The 20,839-nt window shown below is 44.2% G+C and overlaps 1 protein-coding gene across 1 annotated transcript in view; it reads right to left on the bottom strand.

Annotated features, from left to right (window-relative positions):
- Positions 1–20,839, bottom strand: part of CCBE1 (collagen and calcium binding EGF domains 1) — a 230,512-nt gene that overhangs the window by 26,901 nt on the left and 182,772 nt on the right. Inside the window, exons 3-5 of the mRNA XM_065890429.1 lie at positions 13,254–13,306; positions 3,347–3,481; positions 914–1,066 (exon numbers count right to left, since the gene is read on the bottom strand). Of these exons, the coding sequence (XP_065746501.1) occupies positions 914–1,066; positions 3,347–3,481; positions 13,254–13,306 (341 nt within the window). The remainder of the gene's footprint in view (positions 1–913; positions 1,067–3,346; positions 3,482–13,253; positions 13,307–20,839) is intronic.

Genomic DNA, 20,839 nt, shown 5'->3' with positions numbered 1-20,839 from the left:
TTCCCCTGCATTTCTTGGTAGAGATGATTTGCCCTGGGAGTCCCTCGCCACCCAGAGATGGCCCAGGCCCAGCTAACCTCTCCCAGCAGACGACAGCGTTCCTGCCACTTTCCCCTCCCGAGGAGTCAGAGCTGAACTCTGGCCTACAAGGGTTGGAGATACAGGAATGCCCTTTCCTTCCTCCCTCCCTCCCCTCCACACTTAAATAAGGCAATGACCCAACATTCAAGCTGATCACATCCCTAAGTGATCAGACATCTTGGTGGAATCTGGTCAAAATAATATAAAGCAGCTTCTCAAACTCTGCGAAGAAAGGCCAGCTTCTAAAAGCTCTCCACGTCAGGGTGGACTGGGCTTGCTAAATACGATAAAAATGAACGACTGCAAAGTGCTTCTCAACACTCCCAGCTTCTGTTTTTTTTTTAACCTGAACATGAACCAAATAACAGCTCATAGGTAGGCACGGGGCCACAGACTATACTTTCAGTAGCGCTGAAATGGACTGCTGCGTTACACAGAAGTGTTTCATGTTTCTATTCAGCCCCCCCCCCCTTTTTTTTCCTTGAGAGAACCCAGTGTTTCTGGCCTCATCTCTGCTCCTCGTTTGATCTCAGCTCGTAACTAAGTTCCACCGATCTGTCCATGAGCACACCACACCTCCGCACTTGGTGCAGAGCTTCTCCCAGCACAAAACCAGCCGCACGCCTTGCTGCTAGCAGGCAGCTCTTTCACTAGTTCTCTAGGGGTTTGACCTTCTACTTTTCTCTTACCCAGATCCCACCTACCATTCATACAAATGCCCCTTCCTGCCCATTGCTTCCTGAGGAAGCCTATTGGGTTTCCAAGTGCCTGCCTGCCCATCCCTCCCCTCCCTCCCTCCAATTAGGGGGATAATTTTACTTGCCCTACTCACCAGTATCGTTGGGGTATTTGTCTCCCTTGGTGCACGTCCTCCCATCATCCTCCTGGATGTAGCCCTCCCGGCACTCACAGCGGTAGCTGCCCAAGGTGTTGATGCAGATGTGCGCACACAGCGTCTCGTTGCTGGTGGCACACTCGTCGATATCTGGGTTTGAACCAAACGCAGAGAACACTAAGACAGTTTCAGAGAGATCACTTCCAACACAACAGGCGACCTTAGGCTTGGCCCTTCTGTTAATGTCTGCAAAGGACACTCTGCCAGACCTCCGTCACCGAAGCCTGGAACAAAGCAGGAAGCTAGAGATGTGGGCCATTCGTGACAAGAGCACTTCAGGCAGTGTCACCATGGTTACAAACTGATCAGTGATGGGGTTCCTGGTTGTGGCTTTGCCACCACCAATTCTTGTGGCTTGGTGCAGGCGCTGCTAGCCTCCAAAGTTCTCACTATAGAACATGGCAGTGAAGCCTGCCCTAAATACTTCTGCAGGGCTCCCTGGAAGACGAAATGAGGTAACAGATGGCAACACATTTTGGAAAACGACTATTGTAGAAATGATTTCCTACAAAGACCCTAGTATGCCGAGGGTTTTTATGTTCCCTTTACGACCAGAGGTTCCTAACAGCATGGTGGTGACCTAAGGCCACTAGGAATGGCTCCTTCCCAGTTAGAAGACATGATGATACCTGGGAAAAGGCACTTCTGATAAAAGAAAATAGTCATAATGGGTCTAACGGAGAGCATTTTCCCCAGGAAATTTCAGCCCCATCCAAGACCCAAACAGACCCCTCCTGAGTGGTGGAAATGAGCCACGACATCATCAAACAAGTAACCAGAGAAAGTCCACGTGAACTGTGCACATCACAGACTTGCCCCCCTACTGAACGGGTGGAAACAAAGCCATTTCCCAGCAGGGGAAGAGAAGGAGGCCCAAACCCATTTCCCACTCACTGGCTGAAGATACCGGGTGGCGGCCAGGACACACAGCCCCAGACTGTGCACATGTGGCCAGCGGACGGAGCCCAACCTTGCGCTCCAGGGTGCCGACAACATCCCAGCCACTCCCTGGACAAGCTGCCTGGGACCCACCCCTGGCAGGCCTGTGTGCCCACCAGGGGCATGTGGTCATCTGGATGTTCCCCTGGCAGTTCACACTATGTCACCCGTAAGCTAAGATGTCACAGCTGGCGCCTCCTCTGCAATTCCTCAGGCTGACCACGTCTGTCCACGTGCCCCTGCCTTCAACCTAAGGGCAAGGCTGCCTCTACTGTCCACAGGGGGAAGGACAAGGTTGAAAGGAGAGAGAAACAGGTGGGACTCTTAACAGACTGCTAGTGTTGCTGGTCCCCGAGCCCCCCCAAAGAAAAGAAATGGGTACCAGAGCTACCGCAACTGAAATCAGAGCCCTGGCACCTGGGACCTCGGATCGTGGTACACACGGGTTTACGGTGCTCTCTGCAGGAGAGTCCATGGGTCCCCCTCCGTTTGCTTGGTGGTCTCAATTCCATTCCTGTTCAGTGGGGGGCGCCATGCCAGGGGCCACTGGGGAGAAACCAGGAGAGCTAACACCTAGAACTTCTCTTAAATGGTGCTCTCCAGAGCCCCCCTGGGGCGGAGAAGGGGGCTGCTCGTCACAGCTGGTTTATTTTCTATCCAGATGCCTCTGCAGTCTCCTAAGTTCACCTTTGAGCTCATCCTCAAACTTCACTGTGCATCTATGCATCTGTAGATTTCTGCATCCACCCTCAGAGTCTCGAGGGGAGGCCAGGAACCTTTTTTTTTTTTTTAAGCCATAAGCCCAGATGTTTCTGAGACAGTTTAGACATGCACTGACCACACTTTGATACAAGCAGTTCCAGGGTCCAACGACCATAAACCTGCCTCAGACACCCAAGGAGTGCAGGGCTGGGAAGCCTAGTGAGTGAGGGGGGAGGGAGCAAGCTGGTGGCGATGGATGATGCTGGCTTTGCTCAGCTGTGCCCCGGGGGCTGGCCTCAGCTCCCTCTGAGTCATTTCCAGCCTGTCTGCCATACAGACACCTCCTCTTTCCCAGTCTCTCTTCCAGGTCATCTTCTGAGAGGAGGCTTATTCTTCTTTCGTTCTTCCTGCATTTTCACATTTCTGCCCACTTACATTCTGTTTCACCTTATCCTAGTTTTCACTTGGTAATATTCCCCTTCTCCTGCTCTTATATCTCACTGCCAGTTAGGATCTGACTGGTACCCATTCCCTGAAGAATCCCTTGGTCAGCGTTTGTGACCCCTAGAATAGTACCAACCCAACTCCATCCAACAAGTATCAGGATGTAAGGGGAGGCATCCAAGTGGCCCCTGAGAGCTGGTCCCCACCGATGAAGAATGTTCAAAAGAATCATCAGAATCTAGCACATCCTCAGGACCCAAGAAATAACACGCATCACCAACGCACCCAGACAGTACGGCTTCTCCCGCCTCCGATGCCTCTCCCGGTCATATCGGTATCCTGGGTAACAAGTACACAGCACTCGGCCGAAGTTATCTGTGCACTGCTGTTCACAGGGAGCCTCAGCACATACATCATAATCTGAAAAAGAAAAGTGTGAACTCAAAACCACCACAGTCATTCACTAGACGGAGGCGGGGCCCACCCAGCCCTGGTCGGGAACAGACTGTCCAGGCTGCACTCCGCTCAAGGGGAACGGTGGTGTGACCCGCTATGTGTAGAGGGAATTAACTCTTCAGGCCACGGGGCATCTTGCAGGAGGGCTGCAATGGGTAACTGAGTGCTCAGAATCTCAATGTTAAATGGAAATATCACTTGTGATACTCCCTGGGTCACCTCACCATCCTTATTTTTTTCTTTCTATAAGAGCATCACTGCAAACTTTAATGGTGTATTGATTGGCACAATCTATGCAAGAAGAATGTGCTTACCATGTAAAAGTAACCTCAAATAAATTCATCTAGCGCAAAGATCTTCAAACCGAAGTATGCAATCCCCGCGGTAAAAGGAGATTTTGCTACTTGGACACATATAAATTCAGGAGGGTCAATTTACAGGTATTAACTTTCATGTTTATTCTTTCTAAAAATTGATCTACTTGAGGATTTCCACCATGATCAAGAGTCGCTGTATTTCTCTTTTGCTGCCTTTCCTTTTTTCATTTTAAATAGAACACCTTTATTAAAATATAATCCACATAGCACAAAATTTACCCTTTTATAGTGTGCATTCAGTAGTTGATTTTTGTCATTCATCCAGAGAGCAAAGAAGCTTTAGGTGGCCAGGCTCTGCTGAATTACCTGGGGGCCTGTTTCCTCTTTTTCCCAACTGCTGGAGAGACGAGGAATTCCTTCCAGCTGAATACTGAAGAACAGCCAGCCCTGGCGATGGGCACTGGCGTCCTAACGTGAGGGGTGGGGCGGTGCTGGAAGTCAGGCAGGCTGGGAGGAGCCTGAGGGAGGCTGACTGATGTCTCTGTGCTGTAGGCATGCAGATGGGGTGGGGGAGGGTCGGTTCTGCATGGTGAGCAGCGTCTGGGTGAGGCAGAATGGCCAGAGATCTCGTTCCAGCTCTAAGTCTGTGCAAATTGGGGTGGACGCTCTATTCGTCGAGAACCAGGGCATCTCCTCTTTTCTCAGTCCTTACAAACAAACTAATATTTAACGAGCCTCTGAAGGGACTCTGGCTCTAAGTCAGGAGGCTCGGACTGAACATTTACTTCCAGACTAGACCCAGCATCTCATTCATCACTGCACTGTCTCCCTCAGGTGCTGACAGATAAACTATCGCTGAAAACAGAGTGAGCCTGGCTTTGCTCTGCCACATGTGAAAGTGGAATGGGTGGGCTGTCAGCCCCTGATGTGGGTGGGGTCAGCGAGACAAGGAACGACCTGGAGGGCGGCCCTTGCTAAATACTCCTTCCCACAGATGTGATTCCAGGGCTGCGCTTCCTGCATGTGTCCCTGGTCAAATGCGTTTTCTTCACTGAAGCATCACCTCTAGGCAGCTCATGTTCTGTGCTCTTTTTGCTCAAGAGCAAGGTCTCAGCCGTGATTGGCTGTGGGCTGCCCTGCTTGGCCAGCTGTACCCGTCATCCAGCAGCTGCCAGGGAGGGAGGGGAAGAAAGGGGCAGAGTCAGGAGTCCCGTGTTGACTGTTAGGCTCACTAAGACCTGTTTTGACATATATGTGTTAATATACGATATTTGTTTTTCTCTTTCTGACATACATGTGGAATCTAGAAAAATGGTATACATGATCTTAATTGCAAAGCAGAAATAGAGACACAGATGTAGAGAACAAACAAATGTAGGGACACCAAGGTGGGGAAAGCAGGGGTGGGGGGTGGTGGGATGAATTGGGAAATTGGGATTGACCGTATATACACTATTGATACTATGTATAAAATAGATAACTAATAAGAACATACTGTAGAGCACAGGGAACTCTACGTAATGCACTGTGGTGACCTAAATGGGAAGGAAATCCAAATAAGAGGGGATATGTGTGTATGTATAGCTGATTCATTTTGCTGTACAGTAGAAACTAACACAACATTGTAGAGCAACTATACTCTAATAAAAATTAATCTTAAAAAGAGATAACAAAATGCTAAAAAAAAAAAAAAGAAAGAGAAAGAAAAAGACCTGTTTTGAGAAACGGCAGCCCTGATTTCCTCCTCATTCCAGCTGCCTTGAGGTACCACTTCCAGCTCCTGCGGCTGAGTCTTTTATGATTTCCCTCTGCATCTCTAAACGGCCAGCTTGCATTGCTTCCTCCTCATTTGTGTGCTGAATACTCTCTATGGATTTCCAGTCATGGACGAGACACGTTCAGCTTTATCACGGTTTCTTCAACCACGTCCATGCTTCCTACTCCTGCATTTTGCCCCTGTCGTTACACTGAAATTTTGGTTTTATAAGTCTTCAGTGTTGGCAGTATAATGACAATATAAAAGCTATTTTTTGCTAAGCCTGGAAGTATACTCTAATTCCCTATCCTTTCTTGAAGACCCTTTTGTTTTCCCTGGAATTAAAGTAATTATCTAGTACCACATGCACCCAATGTTCATTGCAACACTATTTACAATACCCAAGACATGCAAAGCAGCCTAAGTGTCGACCGACAGATGAATGGATAAAGAAGATGCGGTACATATATACAACGGAATATTACTCAGCCCCAAAAAGGAATGAAATAATGCCATTTCCAGCAACATGGATGGACCTAGAGCATATAACACTAAGTGAAATAAGTCAGACAGAGAAAGACAAATATAATCACTTACAACTGGAATCTAAAATATAATACAAATCAGTTTATTTACAAAACAGAAACAGACTCACAGACATAGGAAACTTATGGTTACCAAAGGGGAAAGAGTGGGGGAGGGATAAATTAGTAGTTTGGGATCAACAGATACACACCACTACATATAAAATAGATAAACAACAAGGATTTACTGTATAGCAGAGGGAACTATATTCAATATCTTGTAATAACCTATAATGTAAAAGAATCTGAAAAAGATATATATACAACTGAATCACTTTGCTGTATAGCTGAAGCTAACAATACTTCAACTATACTTCAATAAAAAATAATAATTGTTTTGTATGTTTTGGGGGGTAGTAGTGAACTTTCTCTCTTAGCTTCAGACTTCCATTTCCATGAGCTACTTTGTGACTGGTACTCTGGAAACCACATTTCTGCCTTGTTGGCTGCTGGCTTATTAAGTACTGAGAACAGGGCTGGGAGAGTGAGCAAGGTGGAAGAGGAGAGAGACTGAGAAAGGTCTTACAGGATTTAAAGTTTTGAAGTCATGTGTGCCTGAAAATGTCTTTTTTCAACACTTATGGCTAGTTAGGGTATATAATGCTAGGTGTATATTCTAGGTTTATATTCTGAGCTACCTCAGAATTTTGAAGGAACTGCTCCCCTGTCTTGTAGCTTTCAGTCCTGCTATGGATAAGTTCTATAAGATTCTAATTCTTGATCTTTCAAATCTCATTTTTCCCTCTTTGAAAAATGTTAGTATTTTCTTTTTGCCCCAAGGTACTAACATTTCACAATGATGTCTTTATGTGGGACCCCTTCAATTTTTGGTAGGCTCTTTTAACCTAGAAGTTCATATCCTTCAATTCTAGAGAATTTTCTTGAATTATATCTTTAATGATTTACCCTCTTCTTCTTCCTCTGTTCTGTGTGGAACTCTTATTTGGATGTTGCATCCCTTGGACTGGTCCTCTAATAATAGTCTCATACTTTTCTTTTACTATTTTTTATTTCTTTGATCTTTTGCTCCAGGTCCTGAGAGATTTTCACAATCTCATCTCCCAACCATTTTCCTGTTCTCATTTTATCATGCTTTTAATTTCCAAGCATTCTTTATTTCTTCTTTGAATGATCTTTTTTTAATAACACCATGTTCTGGCCCCATGGATGCTATATCATTTTTGTAACTCACTGACATATAAATGGTAGTTACTTTGAAATTTTCTTCTTTCCGTGTGGTGTTTTCTCTAAGACTCTTTTTCTTTTTTTCCTGTATGTTTCTTTTGTAGGTTTTCCTCTAATGACTGGTGATCCTTTTCCTGTTTGGACGTCTGCTGTAACTGATTCATGGTTAAATACAATAGCTAAAATATAAAAAAATTATAGCTACGTAGAAGCAAAGCTATAAAATTAGCTAAATATTGAAGAGAAGGCTATAAAATCAGCTAAATAGAAGCTCTTTGCATGTGGTAGACTTTATAAACACTGGGCTTAATTTTTTTTTTTAGCATCTTTACTGGAGTATAATTGCTTTACATTGCTGTGTTAGTTGTTGCTGTATAACAAAGTGAATCAGCTATACATATACATATATCCCCATATCCCCTCTCTCGTGTCTCCCTCCCACCCTCCCTATCCCACCCCTCTAGGTGGTCACAAAGCACGGAGCTGATCTCCCTGTGCTATGTGGCTGCTTCCCACTAGCTATCTATTTTACATCCAGTAGTGTATATATGTCCATGCCACTCTCTCACTTCATCCCAGCCTCCCCTTCCCCCTCCCCGTGTCCTCAAGTCCATTCTCTACGTCTGAGTCTTTATTCCTGTCCTGCCCCTAGGTTCATCAGAACCCATTTTTTTTAGATTCCATATATATGTGTTACCACACGGTATTTGTTTTTCTCTTTCTGACTTACTTCACTCTGTATGACAGACTCTAGGTCCATCAACCTTACTACAAATAACTCAATTTCATTTCTTTTCATGGCTGAGTAATATTCCATTGTATATGTGCCACATCTTCTTTATCCATTCATCTGTCCATGGACACTTAGGTTGCTTCCCTGTCCTGGCTATCGTAAATAGCCTGGGCTTCATTTAAGTGATTTGCCTGGTGCATTTCAATGTCAGTTTCTTTAGGACTTTTTTTTTTTTTTTTTTTGCGGTTCACAGGCCTCTCACTGTTGTGGCCTCTCCCGTTGCAGAGCACAGGCTCCAGACGTGCAGGCTCAGCGGCCGTGGCTCACGGGCCCAGCCGCTCTGAGGCATGTGGGATCTTCCCGGACCGGGGCACGAACCCGTGTCCCCTGCATCGGCAGGCGGACTCTCAACCACTGCGTCACCAGGGAAGCCCTCTTTAGGACTTCTTTCTTGAGTCATCCAGAACATACACAGAAGACATTTCCAAATCCTTGCCGGACAGTAAAGCCAGGAACTTTTAGAACTCAAGTGGAGAAGAAGGTTGAGTTTTTCAACATTTAATGCATGATCGATCCTTTACTAAATCCTTCCATTTTCATTATCAGAACCCTACCCTCATCTCTGACTGGCACCCTCAGTCCCAACAGCCTCCAAGTACCCTCTCAAAAGAATACATCTCTGGTCTTGTGCTTGGTCTTGGAAGGTGCAATATTCTGTCTCTGTGGAATGAAGGACAAGTTCTGGGAGTCTGACTTCCTCTTAAACAGGTTTTCAGTCAATCCTTCTGTGTTGACATTGCTTTTCACTTCCTCGTACCTCTGTTTCTGGAAACTTCTAGTTTTTCTGGTATTTGTTTTGGTGTAAATTGATTGCTCCTTAGTTTCCCCTGATGCTGGTTAAGGATTCATCTTTCCCATTTTGCTAAGTTATTTACAACCTCTCTGTTCTCCAGATTCCAAATTTTTGTTGCTGTTATCTCCTCTTCCTTTTTCTTTGTTTTTGTGGGCTTATATGTCTTTTGTGAAACCCCCGCATCCACAATACACCTTCCCCCTGCCCTACTTTGTGGGGTTTCTGGAGGTAGCAAGGTTAGTGAACTTATTCAACTTTCCTTTTTTTTTTTTTTGCGGTACGCGGGCCTCTCACTGTTGTGGCCTCTCCCGTTGCGGAGCACAGGCTCCGGATGCGCAGGCTCAGCGGCCACGGCTCACAGGCCTAGCCGCTCCACGGCATGTGGGATCTTCCCGGACCGGGGCACAAACCCGTGTCCCCTGCATCGGCAGGTGGACTCTCAACCACTGCGCCACCAGGGAAGCCCCAACTTTCCATTTTTGATGGTTTTCCAGAGACTACCAGGTTCCTGCTCTGTAGCTTTTCCCTCTACAGTTTCTCTGTTTTCACCTGTCCTATTTCTCTTGGTACCATTCTAACTCAGATCTTCAGAACCTCCCTTGTAAATCCTCATCTCAAGATTCTTCCCTCTTAAGTCCACTCTATGTAACACCGTCAGGCCAGTAATATTCTGAAAGTATAGCTCTGTGAGTGTCACCACCTTGCTCAAAAAGCCTGTAGATTCTATGCTCATCAACATTAAATATAAATGGCTCACTCTTGCATTTGAGGTCTGGTGTTCTATCCCTGAGACTACGCTTCCAACCTTAAGACTCATTTATGAATTCCTTACACTTTGGTAAGGAATACACTCTCTTCCCCATCATCCCTTATCACATCCATGGCTTATTGTCACATTTTTGTTTATTCTGTTTTCACCCTTTATAATGTCCAATCAACCCCTCCACTCTTACTCTCAGCATTTTATTACCGTTGATACCCTATCTGGTTTCTCAAATCTCAATGCAAACGTCACTGTTTTAAGAAGACTTCCTTGAAGTCCTCAACAGAGTTTAGTTTCTGCATCCCACCAACCCCCACAGGACCGGATCCTGCTCTCCCATATTTGCTGCATGCCTACTCCGTGCCAGGCTCTATTCTAGGAGGCATGAAGTGGTGTGATGAAGAGCCCAGGGTCTGGAGCCAACCGTCCCCACTCTGCCACTCTCTGTGATGCCGAGGTCTTTAAGACTCAACCTCCTTACCTGTAAAATAGGGAGAACAATAAGACCAGCTTCATGGTGCTTTTAGGAAGATTAAATTGGATGATGCATTAAGCACAGTGCCTGACACCTAGTCAAAGCCTGACCTGCATTTTAGCTTCTTTTACTATTAATTCTAATGATTGTTTGGATATCTGAAAGGAACTGTGTCCCCTGGAGCAACCAGCACTATTTTCTTCCTACAGTTTAAGTACAATTAGTAGTTGCTGAACTAGGACAAATCTGATTACCCTACCCCCTGGGCAATGTAGATAACACTTATGGCAGGGGTTGGCAAACTTTTTCTGTAAAGGGGGCTAGATAATACTTTTTGGCTTTGCAGGGCTTTGTTGAAGCTACTCAACTCTGCTGTTGCAGGGCAAAAGTCGCCATAGGCAATATTGAAGTGAATGGGTATGTCTGTGCTTCAATAAAGCTTTATTTACAAACCAGGTGGTGGGCCAGATTTGGCTCACAGGCCACAAGTTGCGACACTTAAACGAATGAGGCAACAACACTTTTAAATTGCAGCTTCTACTCACTAGCATATTTGCTTAGAAATTCTAGTCTCTTCCTATTATCTGTAATGGCTAATTTTAAGGGTTAACTTGGCTGGGCCACAGTACCCAAATATCTGGCCATTTTTCTAGAATTCTCTGCAGAGATTTTTTTTTTTTTTAATGAGATTAACATTTAAATCAGTAGATGTTGAGTAAAGCAGATTGCCCTCCACACTGTGGGCTGGTCTCCTCCAATCAGTTGAAGGTCTAAATAGAAAAACGATGGCCCTCCATTGATAAAGAGGGAATTCTGCCAGCAGATGGCCCTTCAGACTCAAACTGTAACTCTTCCTGAGGTCTGCAGCCTGCTGGCCTACGCTGCAGATTTTGGACGTGCCCGCCTCTACAATCTCGGGAGCTAGTTCCTTAAAATAAATCTCTGTTTCTCTGGAGAATTGTGACCAATACACCATCTTTTCTGAAATCCTACACTTTGCGTCCTTGGTTAACAGAAACCTTTATGATGAAAGATACCTTTAGTCATAAACATACACACACACACACACACACACACACACACACACACACACACTGACTTACTCCCACAGAGGAAAACAAATCAACTTTAAAAAGTGTTCTAGTGAAAAGCAATAGAACAGAGTTAATTACGGCAAAGCAACTTTCAGCATTTGGGACCACTTTTCCTGGAAATATTCAGTTTTAAGTTCCATTAATCTTAGGTGCTGATAACGTCTTACTGCAGTGTGAGGGAGACTGGTTTTAGGCTTAGATGTTTGAAACCACAACACCTATCATTTAAAGAAACTCTAAGCATGTAGTATCCATGTAATGTGTTTTTAATCAGGTTGGGCAAGGTCCTTCACTGGGATCTTAAATCGATGGGCCTAAACTTCATTATCTTTCTGTATCTGCAAAATTGAAACATAAAGGACTCAGCTGGTGGCTGAGAAAAGCTGGCTTATAAAAGAATGCAATTATTTTGACCTCTGTGTTTTTTTTCCCCACCGAGCTCTAACAGAACTAGCTGGCAGTGAGAAATTCCGTCTTGGAGAGACCAATATAAACCAACGTATGTGAAGAGATTTCCTAACCAGCCTTCCTAAAGCAGCTTTCTCAGAGTTGACAGCTATGGTTTAATGATCTCTTCTGCAAAAGAGAGCAATAAATAAGAAGGATTCATTTATCTCTAACTGATAAAGAAACTGCTCCCTATGAGATAATGCAACATTATTAGCTTGGCTGGGCTCCAAGTCCATTAGAGAGACCTGGATTCTTGGCCAACAGTGAAGGAAACTATTTCACATTACCTACTCACCTGTCCCCAGCCCAGCCCTGGGCACACTAATGTCATGCTCTTCCAACAGTTCTTAGTGTTTTCTGTATCAGTGCTCTGCCTGGAATCTTTTACAGTTCTCCTCCTCCTTCTTGTCTAAGTCCTGGGCAGCCTTCCTCATAACCTAGCTCCAAACTCCTCACCTCCTCGAGACCACCTCTGACCGCCCTGGTCTCTGGGACTATGCGCCCCTTCTGCTATACGCGTGTCTCTACTATGCATATTGCAGTTGTTAGTAATAACAGGAACCACGAGTTATCAAGCACTTAATAAGAGCCAGCCTCTGTTGCAAGTACTTTACATGTGGTAATCCTCTTAAAGCCACCACATGAGTCAAGTACTAACACCTTCAGCAAAAACTAAGGTTTAGAAAGTCACGTGCCCAAGGTCATAGCTAGCAGGATGTGTGTTATGGGCTGAATGTTTGTGTCCTCCTGAAATTCATATTTTGAAACCCTAACCCCCAGTGTGATGGTATTAGGTGGGGGCCTTTGGGAGATTATTAGATCACGAGGGTGAAGCCCTCATAAATGGAATTAGTGCCCTTATAAAAGAGACTCCAGAGAGCTCCCCTGCCCTTTCCACCATGTGAAGACACAGCAAAAAGATGGCTGTCTATGAACCAGGAAGTGCTCACCAGACATTGGACTTTCCAGTGCTTCGCTCTTGGACTTCCCAGCCTCCACACAGTCTAACGTATTTTTGTCACAGCAGTGCAAATGGATTACAGCAATGTGGAAGCATGATTAAAATCCAGGTCTCTCTGATTCCATGCCATCCACATGCTGTCTCCCAGCTTGAGGGCTGGGCCCACGTCTTACAACACTCTGTGTCTTCAGTGCTGGGCTGAGCAGTGTTTGCTGATGATCAAGGGGCTCCACATTTAGCAGATGAAAAGCAGGTAGAGAGGCTGGGGAAGATGGCGGTGTTCTAACTGTGCGTGAAATACTGACTAGGGAATCATAGCCTCTACAACACAAAACCAGAGATACAGGAATTACTCAATATACATGTAAATGCTATGTAATGATTTAGATAGAGCCTGACATGTATAACCAAATTGGCATTAGAAGAATTTAAAGCCAAAAAGAGAGAGAAATTACACACGCATGCACCGATAACATACATACGTTCCGTGTACATCTGAACTTTACAGACCTCTGGTTATTAGTCGTAAACAAGGTGAGAAGATATAATCCATTATATTACATACCTTCTGGGATGCATTGTCCAAGGACAAATTTATACCCTTTGCAGCACTTCCGCCTAAGAGACAAACAAAATGTGATATGTTAAAAATAAAATTCTTTACAATTAGCAATTTTGAATGAAATAACTTGTGCCCAGGAAGAACTGAGGCATAAAGTAAAGTCAGGGTAGAGGGAATCTGAGATAAAAAGAAAAAATATTATCACCACCGTATGACCACACCTTTTCCCCACCTAATACAGGACATTAATCCTTTGAATCCTATGAAGTGAATTAACCCTGAGACTTCAAGATTTTTGTATTAGATGATTAGTGGCTTATCATGCTACAGGTCAAGGATTCACCTGACTTGCTAATTATATGAGCTAATTATAGTAACATTAGGCTAATTATAACATAATGATTGATAATTACCATATAATAATTAGGTAACTAATTATTAGCAAGCCTGGGACTGGAACCCAAGCATTCTGACTCCCCCCCCTCTTTTTTTTTTTGAAAACACCTGTACCACATAAGGTACCTAAAGATACCTAAAATATCTGAATTTTAAGAACGGCTAACAGGCAAATTTTAACATAAACATCCAAGACTTACATCTCTGCCCAAGAAATGGTGCCATCAGTTCAAAATGCAAATCTCCACTGTAGGGATCATATCTCTGGTATGGAGTTGTGACCTCCTAAGAGACCTGCCCCCTCTGCGGATAACAACAATAAACTCCGGACAAAACAGAAGCAAACAACTACCTGATGATTCTGGAGAGTTAAAGCAGACAGATTTAGGAGGAGAGCTGAGATTTTCAACAAGGGACTGACAGAGGGTAATTTTCCTGCTTTTTAGGGCTTTATCCTGTCTGCAGATCACAGTTGCCATGTGGAAGTTAAAGGTCTGAGAGAAAACCTGCAGTATTTTTTTGGCCTGGTCAAACAGAGGACAAAGCCTTGGGATCCAGAGTCATGAGAAACTGAAAAGGAATCCTGGAAAGGATAGTGCTAGAGAAGGAGAGCCCTGAATTTTGTGTATAAACTCTGTCCAAGTCTCTGGTAACCCCCAACCCATGTGTGTGAGAAGCAGATCCAAAACATCTCAGCTAAAGACAAAAGGGGCTGAATGAAGACTTGAGCTGCCACTTCTACAGGCCAGTTTTCACTTTTTGTCTAATCAAGTTAACTGTCTGCTAAAAGGAAAATATCAATACTCTTTGGATGAATATATCAGGATGCAGGGTCTCTACAACACAACGTGTATAAATGTGACCTATTCTCAAGGGAAAAGACAATCAATGGTGTGAACTCTAAGATAACCCAGAGGTTGGAATTATCAGACGCAAACATATAACTATATGTTCAATGATATAAAGGAAGATATACTTGTAATGAATGAAAAAGTAGGAAATCTCAGCTCTCCATCTCTCCAATCTCCGTCACTTTTCCCTTCCCTTCTCTCCCAGCTGGTTTCTAAGTAAGCTTCCCTTTACCACTTCCAACATCAGTGTATGTTAAATCAGAGAGCAAGAATTAACCAGGGCCCTGGGAATCTGCAAATCTCAAGAACTTACCAAGATATTTTGAGTTGACTATAATGGTTAAACTACCATTAAAAATACTCTTCTTTGTAACCCTAAGAGAAATCAGACTCAAGGTTATTCTCATCGCAATGTCATTCTGACTCATCTGCATTTGGATATGCCTTCCAGGTGGAACTGAAAGGGATTAAGTTAAATAGGATCTACCAGCTAGGAACTGCGTATCACCTGCAACCTATCATGCCACCTGTGTTAACATGTCATCTGTATATACGAATCAGGGGCACAAACCACTGGTGTGGAAAATTAGGCCTTAAAGTAAGTTTCCACTTTCATCAAATGGCTAGAACCTTCGACCAGACTAGAAAAGACCTTCTGTCTCTAATAACAGCATTATTTTCTACTTTTGCAAGTCAGTGTAATCTTACTGGTCAAATCAATTTTTGCGAACTGGTCTGCTGAGTGAATGACCACTCATAGGAGAAACTTAAGCAATCTCTTCCCCAAGCTTTAAAATTTTTATTACTTTATACAATTTATAAACATCACATCTAGTACGAGAACATTCTGATGCCTAAGCGGGCTTAGCAGTATTACCTCATTCCTTCCTGTAACGTCTCACGTGCAGCCCAGATGCAGCAGATAATCCTACTTCCAAAGCAAAATAAGCGGGCTTCCATTATAAAAACAATGGCATTCGGGATGCTCCCAAAGCAGACCTGAGTGAAATCGCTAAGCTCAACCCCACCCTCAGCAAAGGATACATTTGCCTGCCTGTACTTGTCCACTCACTATATATTATTTTATAATCTCTCATTGACATATTTTATGTTAAAAGGAAATACTTATGTATATGTAATTTACTGATATGAGCAATCTGGGGCAACGTCCAGAGTCTTCCAGTTAGACCTAATTCCCCAGCATCTGCAACCGCATTGTAATTTTACGTGACAGGAAAAGCCTGTGGGGTATAAATTTATGATGATGATTATTTGTAACGGTGGGAGAAGACCTACCATTACATTCCATGAAATAAACTCTGCCTAGTTTTCCATGGTTTAAGAAAGTCCAAGTTCTAGACTTCCCTGGTGGTGCAGTGGTTAAGAATCTGCCTGTCAATGCAGGGGACACGGGTTCAAGCCCTGGTCCGGGAAGATCTCACACGCCACGGAGCAACTAAGCCCGTGGTCCACAACTACTGAGCCTGCACTCTAGAGTACACAAGCCACGACTACTGAGTCTGCGTGCCACAACTACTGAAGCCTGGGTGCCTAGAGCCCGTGCTCCTCAACTAGAGAAGCCTCCACAATGAGAAGCCTGCGAACCGCAATGAAGAGCAGCCCCTATGTGCCGCATCTAGAGAAAGCCCGAGTGCAGCAACAAAGAACTAATACAGCCATAAAATAAATAAAATTAATTAATTAAAAAAAAAGAAAGTCCAAGTTCCTAACAACCAAAAAGAAAACTGGCTTAACAGAGCATTCATTAAAATTTCACGGATATTACTGTATTACTTAAGGCTGTCCTACAGAAAACTATAGGAGGAAGCAGTGTGCTAGATGATTTGAAACTCGAGTGATTCATGAGAAAGTTGGATGGAGGGGCAAAACACGTGCTTTTGACACATCTCAAGTATAACACCACGTTTAAACATATGGTTCTATTTGTTTGTTTCTACCTAAATGGCACATCTAAGGGTATTGCCTCTGAGATGTTCTATGGCATTTTAAAGTTCATGCAAATGGATGAAATCCTTATAATCTGTTTTTCTACATCGAAGACATTAAACTTGGGCACTCTAACCGTCCTGAGCATTTCAAGGGCTTGGGACCATGCACACAGTGGAGCCAAAAGTCACCTGTCATTTCCTTTTTTATGGAATTGAATAACATAGTGATTTGATATGCTTTCAAGAGGCTATGGAGCTCTGTCAGAAAATCTGAGCTTCAGGATGGACATGCTTCATTTAAATATCTGCTCAGCGAAGAACTAACTTCCCCTTGGCTGTTTTTTTTGTTGTTGTTGTTTGTTTTTTTTTGCAGTACGTGGGCCTCTCACTGTTGTGGCCTCTCCCGTTGCGGAGCACAGGCTCCGGACGCGCAGGCTCAGCGGCCATGGCTCACGGGCGCAGCCGCTCCGCGGCATGTGGGATCTTCCCGGACTGGGGCACGAACCCGTGTCCCCTGCATCGGCAGGCAGACTCGCAACCACTGCGCCACCAGGGAAGTGCCCCCCCTCCCTTGGCTGTTTTTTCTTAACTGCGTGACTAACACACTCTCTCTGCTCTAGAGGAGGAGGTCGGAGGCTCCACTGTACCCTCCCGGGAACACGGCATTATTTTGCATATTAAACACCCATCAATCATAAATCACCACATAAACAATGAAAGAGTCCAAAGCATCACAAAATAAATACTGGCCATACATGTTATACTGTTTCAGAGATTACTTACAACATAATTCACGTATAATGAAGTTGAGCCAGCCGAACTGAAATCTCATTATGCAAGCACAGACACTTTTTAGATCTAACTGCGAGCATGGCTGTGCGGTTATCATCTTTTAGAAAACAAACTAAGACAGGAAAAGCTCATGTGGAATCAGGGGAGGCAGTCCTTAATACGCTTCACGTTGTCACAACGTGGTTTTTCCAAATGCAAATGCTTTTCTCATTTCTTGGCAAGGGGAAGTGGCGATTAGATGGTTGTTACATAGAAAGGGTGACATCTGGTAATCAGGAAAGTCTGTGGATGTTTCCCCTGGGTGCCCCTGAGTATTAACACACATTAAAAAATCATAAATAAAAACTATGCAGCCAGAAATATAGCTCACCAGCCAAATGTGTGTGAAAGCTTTTGGAAGGAAAAACTAAATCGGGAAAATGAAGATAACAGGGATCTCATCATCCAACTGTCTGTTGTGAGTTACCAGATTCTCGAAAAGAATTAAAAAAACAACAACACTGCCTACAGAATTAGAGGGCCAGAAGAAGGGACCTCGAAAGGTCAAGTGAGCTAGTAGGCAAGATGTATTTCAACACTTGCTCCAAGGCAACAGTAAATTTTCGTAAGATTTAGTTGAGGTTTCCTTTGCACAGCTGCCTAGACGTGCACCAAATATACCAGGGTTTTTAAAACATGAGAGAAAGAACTACACTTTTTAGAGAATTTGGTGCCAAGCTAGATGGAGCAAAGGCTTTGGAGTTAAGCAGACCTGGCTTACAATTCTGCCTCTGACCTCTGAAGAGCTCGGGATGTGGGCTTCCCTGGTGGCGCAGCGGACAAGAATCTGCCTGCCAACGCAGGGGACACGGGTCCGGGAAGATCCCACATGCCACGGAGCAACTAAGCCTGTGGGCCACAACTACTGAAGTCTGCGCGCCTAGAGCCTGTGCTCCACAACAAGAGAAACCACCGCAATGAGAAGCCTGCGCACCGCAACGAAGAGTAGTCCCCGCTCACCGCAACTAGAGAAAGCCCGCGGGCAGCAACGAAGACCCAACACAGCCAAAAAATAAAAATTTTTAAAAAAATTTTTAAAAGAGCTCGGGATGTGACCTTGGGCTCATTTCTTAAACTTGCTGAGCTTCAGATTCTTCACGGATAAAACATGAACAATAAAATTTGCTTTATAGGATTAACAAGGATTATAGATAATAAAATAAAGGTGCCTAGAACAGGGTCTGGTTCGGGATCAGAATGGCGTTCTGAGTCGCAGCTTTATGAACGCAGCAAGAAAACAGCAAAAGCAACTCTTCCCAGATGCTTCCCTCTCATGACTCATCTCTTTCTTCCATTTCTTAGTCAATGGCAGATGCCATCTCTTCTTCCAAAAACGAAACAGAAGGGGAAGGGAGGGGAGGGAGAGAAACTTCTGATTTCTGATTTCAAGATGATAGAAAAGTAACATATTTGTCATCGTCTTTCACCAGTTAACTCCAAATAACAAGGGGAACAAGAAATAAAATGCAAACTCATATCCCATGGATTTAGGAGACCTTTCTAACTCTGGACCATAACACGGTTGTCCCTCGGTAACTGCAGGGGCTTGGTTTCAGGGGCCCCGATATACCAAAATCCACAGACACTGCGGCCCCTTCTATAAAATGGCAGAGTACAATAAATACTGTTGGTGCTCCGTATCTGTCCACAGATGTGGAGAGCCGACTGTGCGTTGAATATTTATTGAAAAAAATCTGTGGGCTTCCCTGATGGCGCAGTGGTTGAGAGTCCGCCTGCCGACGCAGGGGGCACGGGTTCGTGCCCCGGTCCGGGAAGATCCCACGTGCCGTGGAGCGGCTGCGCCCGTGAGCCATGGCCGCTGAGCCTGTGCGTCCGGAGCCTGTGCTCCGCAACGGGAGAGGCCACAACAGGGAGAGGGAGGCCCGCGTACCGCAAAAAAAAAAAAAAAAAAAAAAAGAAAGAAAGAAAAAGAGAAAGAAAAAAATCTGTGTATTAAGTGGACCTGTACACTTCAAGCTCATGTTGTTCAAGGGTTAGCTGAATATGAACATAGCCTGCGGACAGAAGGATGGGAAGTGATTTTGCAAAGTGGGATAACTTCAAACCTGAGTGCTTCTAGAAGAGGTGATCATGGAGAGACCAGCCAACCTACCCTGCAGAACCTCGGTAAGCCGTCGAAACTGGAGATGCCAGATATTGAGGAAAGTGGAGGCCAGAAGAAAGCAAGCTGACCTGAAAGTCTCATGAGAAATTAGACATCCTGTTCCCACCTCAAACCGAAGAAGTTAGCCTGATACCCTTTGCCTACTGGGCAAGAGGCAGAAGGTATATTCTTTTGGAAAACTGTACCCAAGAGGCTCCAGACTAGAATACCAAGTAGCACCTAACCCACCCACGAGTAGATAATTCTGCCCAGGCACACAGAGTTCCCAAATGTTTTTTAAAGAACCCTTTCAGATACATGCACCCCAGTGTTCACTGCAGCAATACTTGTAATAGCCAAGGCATGGAAGCAACTTAAGTGTCCACTGACAGATGAATAAAGATGTGGTACATAAATACAACAGAATGTTACTCAGCCATTAAAAAGAATGAAATAATGCCATTTTCAGCAACATGGATTATCATACCGAGTGAAGTCAGTCAGACAAAGACAAATATCAATATGATATCGCTTATATGTGGAATCTAAAAAAATGATACAAATGAACTTATTTACAAAACAGAAACAGACCCACAGACACAGAGAACAAACTTATGGTTACCAAAGGGGAAAGAAGGTGGTAGAGGGAGGGATAAATTGGGAGTTTGGGATTGACATATACTCACTACTGTATTTAAAATAGATAACCAACAAGGACCTACTATCTAGTACAGGGAACTCTGCTCAATATTCTGTAATAACCTAAAGGGGAAAAGAAGTTGAAAAAGAATAGATACATGTATATGTATAACTGAATCACTTTGCTGTACACCTGAAACTAACACAACACTGTAAAGCAACTACAGTCCATATAAAATAAAGATTAAAAAAATAAAGAACGCTTCCAATTTAATATTTCATTCCAAGATAGTGAAGCCCTCCTGGTGATGGCTTCTAAAGGCAGACAGACGGTGGGTTCCTCACATCCTCAACTAGTCAGTCCTAAATGAAGACAGATGAGACAGAGGAAGCGTACAGCCAAGTTACATCGTTTATTCTTACCAGCCCAACCGCACTGTGGTATGCCCGAGCCGGGGGCCCACGAGAAACTTCTGCCAGGAAGAACACAGACCACGGATCCCTTGGGGCTAATATTAAAGGCTTGAGCGTCTAATAGTGGTCCTGGATCTTTTGCTCAAGCTCCTTAGGGTGAGGAAGCTTTCCTCTCTTCCTTTGAACTTCCTTCCTTTGTGGAAACTTTTATCGAGCTTTGCACGACTTTGTATGAGCTACTAGAATTCCTTTCACACCAGATGACCTGAGAACAGAGCCCAACGAAGTGACTCACCTCCCAGCTAGACATGCTTGGTTCCAGCCTTTTAACCAGAAAATGCTCCTCCCAGGCAAATGGAGTAATATCATGTTTACTATGGCATCAGCAAACTAACAAGCCAACCC

Source organism: Phocoena phocoena, chromosome 13 (assembly GCF_963924675.1).
Source record: "Phocoena phocoena chromosome 13, mPhoPho1.1, whole genome shotgun sequence".
NCBI lineage: Eukaryota > Metazoa > Chordata > Mammalia > Artiodactyla > Phocoenidae > Phocoena > Phocoena phocoena.
Note: the sequence above shows the minus strand (reverse complement) of the source record. Positions and strands in the feature narration are given on the sequence as shown.